The 10758-nt window shown below is 47.8% G+C and overlaps 1 protein-coding gene across 1 annotated transcript in view; it reads right to left on the bottom strand.

Annotated features, from left to right (window-relative positions):
• Window positions 1-7983: 7983 nt before the first annotated feature.
• The window catches only part of PLXDC1 (plexin domain containing 1), a 55706-nt gene continuing 52931 nt past the window's right edge, over window positions 7984-10758 (bottom strand). The window contains exon 14 of the mRNA XM_024744337.1: window positions 7984-9858. Within this exon, the coding sequence (XP_024600105.1) occupies window positions 9739-9858 (120 nt within the window). The 3' untranslated portion in view covers window positions 7984-9738. The remainder of the gene's footprint in view (window positions 9859-10758) is intronic.

Below are 10758 nucleotides of genomic sequence, written 5' to 3'. Positions count from 1 at the left end.
AATCCCTATCAAACTACCAATGGCATTTTTCACAGAACTAGAACAAAAACATTTCACAATTTGTATGGAAACACAAAAGACCCTGAATAGCCAAAGCAATCTTGAGAAAGAAAAATGGAGCTGGAGGAATCAGGCTCCCTGACTTCAGACTATACTACAAAGCTACAGTAATCAAGACAGTATGGTACTGGCACAAAAACAGAAATATAGCTCAATGGAATAGGATAGAAAGCCCAGAGATAAACCCACGCACGTATGGTCACCTTATCTTTGATAAAGGAGGCAAGAATATACAATGGAGAAAGACATCCTCTTCAATAAGTGGTGCTGGGAAAACTGGACAGCTACATGTAAAAGAATGAAATTAGAACACTTCCTAAAACCATACACAAAAATAAACTCAAAATGGATTAAAGACCTAAGTGTAGGGCAAGACACTATAAAACTCTTAGAGGAAAACATAGGCAGAACACTTTATGAAATAAATCACAGCAAGATCCTTTTTGACCCACCTCCTAGAGAAATGGAAATAAAAACAAAAATAAAAAAATACGACCTAATGAAACTTAAAAGCTTTTGCATAGCAAAGGAAACCATAAACAAGATGAAAAGGCAGCCTTCAGAACAGGAGAAAATATTTGCAAAAGAAGCAACTGACAAAGGATTAATCTCCAAAATATACAAGCAGCTCATGCAGCTCAATATCAAAAAAACAAACAACCCAATCCCAAAATGGGCAGAAGACCTAAATAGACATTTCTCCAAAGAAGATATACAGATTGCTAACAAACACATGAAAGGATGCTCAACATCACTAATCATTAGAGAAATGCAAGTCAAAACTATAATGAGGTATCACCTAACACTGGTCAGAATGTCCATCATCAAAAAATCTACAAATAATAATTGCTGGAGAGGGTGTGGAGAAAAGGGAAACCTCTTGCACTGTTGGTGGGAATGTAAATTGATACAGCCACTATGGAGAACAGTATGGAGGTTCCTTAAGAAACTAAAAATAGAACTACCATATGACCCAGCAATACTACTCCTGGGCATATACCCTGAGAAAACCATAATTCAAAAAGCAACATATACCACAATGTTCATAGCAGTACTGTTTACAATAGCCAGGACATGGAAGCAACCTAAGTGTCCATCGACAGATGAATGGATAAAGAAGATGTGGCACATACATACAATGGAATATTACTCAGCCATAAAAATAAACAAAATTGAGTTATTTGTAGTGAGGTGGATGGACCTAGAGTCTGTCAAACAGAATGAAGTAAGTCAGAAAGAGAAAAACAAATACCATATGCTAACACATATATATGGAATCTAAAAAAAAAAATGGTTCTGATGAACCTAGGGGCAGGACAGGAATAAAGACGCAGATGTAGAGAATGGACTTGAGGACACGGGGAGGGGGAAGCGTAAGCTGGGACGAAGTGAGAGAGCAGCATGGACATATATACACTACCAAATGTAAAACAGATAGCTAGTGGGAAGCAGCCGCATAGCACAGGGGGATCAGCTCAATGCTTTGTGTCCACCTAGAGGGGTGGGATAGGGAGGGTGGGAGGGAGATGCAAGAAGGAGGGGATATGGGGATATATGTGTACGTATAGCTGATTCACTTTGTTATACAACAGAAACTAACACATTGTAAAGCAATTATACTCCAATAAAGATGTTAAAAAAAAAAAAGAAAAAGAAAGCTAAGAATGAAGAATTTCAGTGCCTTTCTGTTTCTTTCAGAGTACCGAGAGCCACCCCGTTGCAGGGATGTCTGTCGGTGTCTGTCCCCATCCCGGGGAAAGTGGGAGGCATTCTGAGAGGGATGCTTTCTGAGCAGGTCACTCAGCAGAGTGCCTCCTTCTGGTAGATGTGATGCTCAAACATAAAGACAGCAGGAAGCACCAGAAAAGCTGTTCACTGCCCTGGGTAATAGGTGGTGTTGCATTCAGTAACTAACAAGTAAAGAAGAAGCCAAGACTTCCGGAGCACTTAGTGCTATGCTTGGCTAAACACTGGAATATTTCATCCTCATGAAGCTTGAGGAGGCAGGTGCTATTCCTTTCATCACTTCCATTTAACTGAAGTGGAAAGTACATAGGGACATTGAGTAATTTTGTAAGGTCACAGAGGTGGTATGCGGCATCACCAGGAATCAACTCAGGCCTGGTGGCATCAGAGCCCATGCACTTACCCACCACACATGCTGGAGAAACAGCAGGGGCGGCTCTCTCACTTCCTGTGTGGTCTTGGGCGTGGTTCTTGGCTTTCCTGGGGCTTCCGTTTCCTATCTGTAAAACTAAGGGATTGGGGGACTGGACAAGGGACCGATTCTTTTTTCTTTAATTAATTAATTTATTTTGGCTGTGCCAGGTCTTAGTTGCGGCACGCTGGATCTTCATTGCGGCATGCGGGATCTTTTTTTTTTCACTTGTGACATGCGGGCTTCTTAGTTGCAGCATGTGGACTCTTAGTTGCAGCATGTATGCGGGATCTAGCTTTCCGATCAGGGGTCAAACTTGGGCTCTCTGCATTGGGAGCGTGGAGTCTTACCCACTGACCACCAGGGAAGTCCCAAGAGAGCCATTCTCATAAACTGGGCTCTTACAGATGAGAAAACATCCGGTAAGAGTCTCTTAAGATGTGTGGCCCAAAGGATGGGAGGAGCACCCCCAAGAAGGTTCATTCCTACAGGGTTAAAGCCTAGTGAACTGGAGGTCACCCCATCTGTGGGGCCTCAGAGATTTAAAACTTTTACTTGAAACTAGGTCAGTGATGCCTCTTCCCACCCAATTTCACTTCCTGGCTGGGAAGTGAGTCTTCCACAGAGGACAGGGTCCATAGTGCCTTTGACAGAAGACGGGTCGAGGTGTTGAGGGTAGGAGAGTGGGCACACTTTGGCCTCAGGAACCAAAGCTGAGGGCCAAAGTCCATCTGACTTCTAGTTACCTTTGCCGAGTTCTAGTTACATTTCCTGAGTGACCTTGCTGGTGACCTTGAGCAAATTCCCTCTCGCTCTGACCCTCAGTGGCCTCCTCTGTAAAGTAGAGATAACAGTAGCATCTGCCCCATAGGTGATAATACAAATAACTCTCATAAAACAGTGCCTGGAACACAGTCAGCACTTAGCAAATGTGAGCTGCCACGCCCCCACCGTCATCATGTCAGAGGACAAAAATAAGTAGGTCGGGGCCTTTGTAAGTAAGCATTGCTAATGCCCAAAGTTGTGAGCACAGAGGCCTTGGGGGAGAAGGGCCCTGTATGGTTGGGCCACTTAAGATGGCTGTTCTCTTGCTCTCTGTACATCCCCAGCCCGACCAGTGCCTATGCTTCGCCTATAACTTACACGCATGACTGACCTTCCTAGGTACTTGGCCCAGGCCCCAGCTAGTGATTGTTCTAGTTAAAGGCATAGTGAGGGGCGTGCCCTTCTACTGGTGACTAATGAGCCCACCTGATGTCAATTTCCCTGTTAACTGGCAACTCCTTCCCCCTGGGAGCAAAGACTGCCACCATGGCCTGCCCGTCTGCTGCACATGGGGGGATGTCGCTCCAGGACCCTGCTTCAGACGTGTAAGCTCCCACATCCATTAAACCATTGATGTCTCTGTTGCTGACTCCGGGCTCTTTCTTTGGTCTTGAATCTGGGCAAGCACAGGCCTTGTAGGCCTGTGGGGTGCAACCCAACCAAACCCAAGGAACAGAGAGGGGTGTCTGCAGCTCTGGCCACTGGAGACTGTGGGCCCTGGAGCAGGCTGCCCTTTTGACCTTGAGGGAGGCTCTTGGAATTACTTACTGCTCCTTGGGAGAGGGGAGTAAAGGCAAAACAATCACCATTAGGCACTGGACCCACTGCGTCCAAGTTTGTTGAGAGCAGCAAAACTGTGTATTCAAAATGGGGTCTAAACTGAGGGGAATGTAAGGCGGATCCGTGGAGAAGAGATGGGATCTGTTATTTTTATTTATTTATTTATTTATTTTGGGGGGATCTGTTATTTTTTGAGGCTTTTCAGACTTTCTCAGCTGGACACGATGAGACATACATTTTGGCTACTCCATCTGAACCCCTGGTGGTGACAGTCAGTTTCTGAATAGAAAAATTTGAAGAGGAAACACTGAAGCTGGAAGGAAAGGTTCTCACCCAAGCCTGGGAGTGTATGATGAGATTTTATTGGCTTATATTTAGATGTTTCCTTTTCCATGCTTTTAGCTTTGTGGAAAACTGTGGGCATGATTTAGCTATCTCTAGGGACCAAATGTAAAAATGTTTTATGAACATCAGAAAAATCGTCCCCAGAAGAATTTCTCTTTGGTGTTAGCAGTTCAAGTAAGGATTCTCCCTCCCCTCCCCATCTCCCTTCTCTCCAGCCCCATGGGAAAAATGAAGTAATCAGTTGCCGTCCATTCAAGAAAATAAGCACCGAGGGGTGCCTTGGTGTTCTGTAAAGCCTTACGGAGAGTGTTTCCAAATCTTCACGTCGGAGGGTCACTGGAGTGGGGGATCCGGGTGAGAAGGAAGCAGTAAAAATGAGGATATTTTTAAGGTCTTGGGCTGTGTAAATAAATAGGTGATAAGCTCACGGTTTCAGGACCCAAAAGTACATACTGTGCCGCATGGCAGGCAGGATTTTAGTTCCCCAACCAGGGATCGAACCCGTGTCCACTGCTTTGGAAGCGCCAAGTCTTAACCACTTGACCGCCAAGAAAGTCCCTAGAGTATGTATTTGACGTCGTCGTTCTACATCTTCTTGAGACTCTCTACAGGCCTGGAAGGGCTCTGTTTAATCTACAATCAGCTTCCCTGTTACACTGTGGCCACGTGGTTCTGGTGTCACCCCACAGTACCCGGGGAACAACCCCGGATGGGAATCCAAAGTCCTGGGTTTGGGGACTGTCTCAGCTACTCACTAGCCGTGTGACCTTGGGCAAGTCACTTAATGATGCCTGGCACACAGTATGTGCTTAATGAGTATTGATCAAATGAATAAATAAATAAGTAAACCACCTGAGCCTCAGTTTCCTCATCTGAGAAATGGGGGAATAATTCTGCCCCCCCCCTCACCTGACAGGCTGTGATCATGTCAGTAAAATTGTTGCCTAGAAATGCTTCTCAAACGTTCATGCATTTCACTTCAGTCACCTGGGGAGTTGCTCAAATGCAGATTCTGACTCAGTAGGTCTGGGTTGGGTGGGCCTGAGTTCTGCATTTCCAGCTGACCCCCAGGGGATTCCTGTGTGGACCACACTTTGAATAGGTAAGTCCAAGACTCTGATGCTCTACAAGTACTTGAGCTTGTTAACATCTCTTCAGCCAATGGGGTCGGGATAGACTCCAAGGATAGACTAACCAATTGTCCCAGCGGGCTCTCGACTAGGGGGTTTCCTGGGACACAGGGCTCTCAGTGTTAGAGCCAGGGAAGTCCCGGGCAAACAAAGTTGATCACTTCACCAAGATAATGGAAGCGAAAGGGATGCTGCCATCTGAGCTGCTTGTGAACTAGAAAAAAACAAAACAAAACAGAAACAGGCGTATTTGCTAAGGAGAGGAAAACATCCCCTCCTTCGATCAATTAGTCCTTCCACCCCGATTTCGCAGAGGCCCAGAGAAGTGGGGTGACTTGGCCAACAACACACAGCTCCTCAGGGGCAGGGCTGGGGCTGCAGCTCCGCCTCCTGACGCACTGTGGAGCAGCTGGGGGGCTTTCTCACCAATCCACATGGCCTTCTCCAACACATTCCTCTTTATTTGGCAAACACAGTATGTTTATTTATAAATTGGCTTTTTTTTTGGAGCCTGAAATTTGGCATAGCTGATTTTGGCTGTAAGAAGTTCAAATTTTTCCTCTTTTTGTTTTGGTTTGCTTAACCATGTTTTGTGAGCAAAATATGCAAAGTAATAAAAACGACGAGGCTACTAAAGTGGTCCAAATGCAAAGCCTCCAGAAATGTGGCAGTGTCAACTTAGCACATTTATTCTGTATTTCTAGATAGTAGATTAGAAACCCATGAGGTTTACTTCCAGGGACTTACAAACCACGAATAAATAGCTGGAGTCTCTTTCCAGGCTGCTTCTCTTGAGGTGGGACAGGAGTTTGGGAAGAGCACCCCTGGTGGGCAGATTGCTGGAGGCTGTTCCTCTGCTCCTTAGCTCGGTCCTTAGAGAAGCTGGCAGTCATCAGGACTAAAGTCTGTGCGAGGATTTGTAGAATGTCACACAAAATCCTTTGCATTTAATTTTGCACACGGCAGAAGTCGTAAATGAACGTTGCCTTTTATTAACACTGAAATCCGCGCAAGGAATTTTCACGCTAAATATGTGAATACATTGCATTTAGAACAGCTAGTGTGTCCTCAGATCCCAGATCCTTCGAACTGTGCTGTAAGTTCAGGTGGCTTTTCGTTGGGGGTGGGGTAGGGTGGAGATGGTGAGAGAGAGAGGCTGCTTTTATTTGTGACTCCACCTGGTGTAGGGAGTCTGGGTGTGGCCCCTGATCAGTGCTTCATGCAAATCTCTTATCTGTCCCTGTACCCAGAGAACAGAGTCCTAGCTCTGCCCACAACGAAATAAGCGTTCAGCTCTGGTGGTGAACACTCTTCTTTTCACATAGTGTGGTTGGCTGGCAGCTTTCGCCACTGTCTTAATACAATACAACAAGCTACAGGCTGAGCACAGCTACAAGCCTCATCCAATGTTTTTAGCAATAATCTATCTATCTATCTATAAATATAGATAGACACCTAAATATATACATTCAAGAACACATGGCACAGGCAAGCCCTGGCAAAACACACAAATTTTAAAGATTGTTTCCATAGGCCCACCGAGAACCTCTAACAGGGACAAAAGGACATTTTCAACCTCAGGCTCCAGGCTGAGACCTGAAGAGGCAGTTTCCAGAGTCAGGGGCCAGCTGGGGTGAGTGGCTGGTGATACCTAATTATGGTGGAAGGGAGATGGCCAGTTAGTCAAGCTTGAAAAACCCCATCTGCTCTTCCTGAGGCATTTCTGGGTACTGGGGTTGGTGGCTGGGCTTATATGCACCCATGTTCTAGAATCAGAAACCCCAGGGACCTGACTGGACAGATCCACAAATCTAGGGGCAGTTGATTAAAGGGGAACTAAGTTGTGCTCACAGCCTGATCCAGGGGTCTCCTCTCACACTTGGCCTCTGCATTCTTCTTCTTCTTCTCATTTTCTTGTTGGCTCTCTTAAGAGTTCTGGTGTAAAACAGAGCCTCCCCGAGAGCTTCTGATTTCTGGGTACAACACAGACAGCTGTTTCAAGGGGTTGAAGTTTCCGGTCACAGTAATTGTATCTGCCTGTGGGGTGGAGGGGACCGGAAGTTTGCAAGCTCTCTGTGGTCGATTGTGCTCAGCACAGCACAGAAGTACCACTTCGCTGGTTGACCATGAAACCCCTGTCTCCTTCTGGTCACCCACTGTGCAGGTGAGTCACTCTCTACAGTTACCCAAAGAACCCGCTCTAAACCTTGGAGTAAAACTCCTGGGTCTAAGAGATGCTTGATCTTGTGAGAGATCCTAAGGATATCTGGGAACCAGTGTTCACTCTGCGAGTTGCTGGCTGTTTCCTAGGAGCACTTTGTTGTGGCTTGAGGGACTCTTAGCGTCCAGGGACCTCCCTTAGGGACACATCTTTAGTTCTTTTTTGCTGTTAACAAACGAGGCTACCTGCTGCCAAACAGCTCCACTGCCCTCACCACTGTCATCCCAGGCGCCAGCTAGGCTTGCTGTGACTGGTCTGAGCTATCTCATGCTTTCTCTCTCTACCTGCAGTGTTACCGGCAGAGACCTCAGGACATCACCACCCGTTTCTTCACTCTTGTGTTCTTCCCCTCCAGGAATCAGAACAATCGGAAGAGCTCCCATTGGGAAGAAGTGTGCTGGAGTTTGGGAGTGGGATCCATGGAGCTGTGCACTGCATTTGGCCACAGTGGGGACTGCCCCACTGGCCATTTTAGACACACAAAGGTCATAGATGCTCTGCTGGTCCGGCAAGGGCAAAAATCACCCTCCTGCCAGCCAGCAGTGCTGGGAGCCTAGAGTATTTCAGTGCCTGGCTGCAGTTTTCCCATTAAGAGAGTTCTGTTTCAGACCTTTCTGTCCTTCAGAAGTTTGAAAAGAATCCTATTCTCTTTGCTGTATTATCTTTTTACTTTTGCAAATTCTGATACGATTTCTCAAAACCATAGCTATTCCTTTGCCTGGTTTATGAAGAATACATATAGATAGCCGAGGTCCAGCATGTTTCCCACTCTGATTGTTACCATCCTCACCAAGGATAAACCACGAAACATCTGGAAAACCTTCAGCCCAGTGTTTGGATGTGCCTGGTTATTGGCAGACTCCCTACCCCCGCCTCAGGAGGCCTTGTATTTAAACTAACTTCTCTCTTTGGCAGCATCCCGGTGACATGCGTAAAATGATGTGACTAAGTGGAGACTGTGATTTAATATTTATTTGCTGATGATGTTTTTTTACTTTGAATGAGGGTGAACTATAGGTTTTCACTTGAAATGCTCTTCAGAAGCAACCTCAACTCATCCCTGGGACAGAACTCCCTTCAAACCAGGTTAAGTTTAGGAGCCTAAACTCTCTGCCCCAAGAAATTCCGGCAGAGTTGGGGAGATGCAAGCAACTTTCCAGGTCAAGGTCTTACGTATAAAGTCACTCTTTCCCACACCAGCTTCCGCTATCCCAATCCCTCTGGAGGCTTTGCTTTTCAACAGAATCCAACTGAAGCTCCCTGCTGGGTATGTTTCAAGAAGCCCTCTCTCCACCTTGTTTCTCTTTAATGGCTATAAAATTCCAGCTCAGAGGAGGAAAAATATTAATCAGGCAGGCCCTGCCTTTGGAGGTACTTACTGGCACTGACAGAAGACCAGGCCAGTGAATACAGTGGACACCAAACGTGCCATTGGAATGAAGAGCCCGCAGGGTAGATGCGGCCATGCACAGCACGGCTTGCCAGGCCCGGGCTGGGCTGCAGTTGGATAAAGCCCGCAACACAAGCAACACACATGTTTGTTGCAGAAGTACTGGTTCTCAGCAGAAAGGTCAAGCTGGGGTAGTGAAGCCTAAAAATACGATCTTCCCACAAGTTCTTTCTTCTCTCATTTGGCTTTCTTCTGATGCCAGCATGCCGGTCAGTGGCTTGCCAAAAGGGCTGGGAGCAGCCATACCTGTGTTTTAACAGATGGAGAGAACTCCTTCTTCAGACTTCCAGAGCACAGAAGCTGGAGCAAAATATGCTGCATCCGTAGCCTTGAGGACCAGCTCTTGAGTCTATGGACCCTGGAATACAGCGGCCCCAGTCTAGAGCTGGGCTCTCTCGTGTCATATGTAGGGACGTTAGGTGACCGGAGCAGGGCATCTGGCTGTCTCCAGGTGGGAGGGGACCTCTGAGGCAGCTACAGAGTAGACCATTGAGAGACTCAGAAGGGGAGACCCCTGGCATCAAAACAGGCTGAAATTAGGTTACTGTTCCTTAAAAATTCAATGTGGTTGCTTTTCTGCCTCCTGCTTCAATAGTTGGGGTGTGATGGCCAAACTATAGCTCTGGCACCACAGACCATGGGCTCATCTTCCCAGCCAGGGTGTGTTCACAGGAGGCCAAGGAAAGTCACTTCTCTGCTTTGCTTTGACTCACATTTGCTGAGGTCCCCGGGTCTTCCTTCCTACCCTTCCAAGGGAGACCTGGCGCTCTCAGCACTGCTCGGCCTCCACGAAGCCCTCCTTCTCGTGGCCTGAGGGCTCAACTTCTGTGTAGGTGGAGTGGTTAAGGTGGCTGCGGAACTTCATGGCCGGCCAGCGGCGAGGTCTCCGCTGCGAGAACACAGGCACAGAGTCAGCGGGCGCGATCCCTCCCCTGGGACCCTCCCCCCCTCCCCCTTCCCCCGGGGACGGCTCTGAGCACTTCTCAAAGGTGCTGGCGGAGGGTGAAGTTTAGGGCCCTCTCCCCCAGAAGGCTCCCAGCTGTGATCCTTCGCGCCCCTGGGAAACCTGCTGGGAGACCCAGGAGTTGGGAAGGAAGAGGTCATTTTATTCCTCGCCGTGTAGACTACAGGACGCAAGGTGAAAAGCTCAGCGGCACACTGAGTGGAGTCCTGAGACTGTGGAAAGTGAGGGAGTGGGTAAGAGATGGAATGATCTGGGAGGCTCTGGAAACGCTAAGATAACCCTCCAGACAGTACAGGTCCTGCATCGGAGCTGGGGAGCTGAAGGAAATGCAGATTCCCAGGCCTCAATCAGACCTCTGGTCAGCATCCCTGTGGCTGGGGATCTGCAGGTTCCCCAGGTGAAACAAGGTTGGCCTTAGCCTCAGTAGGTCTTAATCTTAACCTAAGAATGACTGGTTAGAATTCATAAGAAACAAGGGGGCATCTAAACAGAGAGGAGGGGGCTTCCCTGGTGGCCCAGTGGTTGGGATTCCGCCTGCCGATGCAGGGGACGCGGGTTCGTGCCCCGGTCCGGGAAGATCCCGCGTGCCGTGGAGCATCTGGGCCCGTGGGCCGTGGCCGCTGGGCCTGTGTGTCCGGAGCTCTGCAGTGGGAGAGGCCACAGCAGTGAGAGGCCCGAGTGCCACAAAAAAAAAACAAAACAGAGAGGAGGGAAAGACCTAGGCCTCTGGGTGATGAGGTTGGGGGCTTGTGACCCATGTGGAGGATTGCAGTCCCAGAGGCCCCATCACTGTAGGATTCAGAGAGCTGGTCAGATGCCGAGAGT

Source organism: Neophocaena asiaeorientalis, unplaced genomic scaffold, assembly GCF_003031525.2.
Source record: "Neophocaena asiaeorientalis asiaeorientalis breed wild unplaced genomic scaffold, Neophocaena_asiaeorientalis_V1.1 scaffold1, whole genome shotgun sequence".
Classification (NCBI taxonomy): Eukaryota; Metazoa; Chordata; class Mammalia; order Artiodactyla; family Phocoenidae; genus Neophocaena; species Neophocaena asiaeorientalis.
This window is presented reverse-complemented; position numbering and strand designations above follow the sequence as displayed.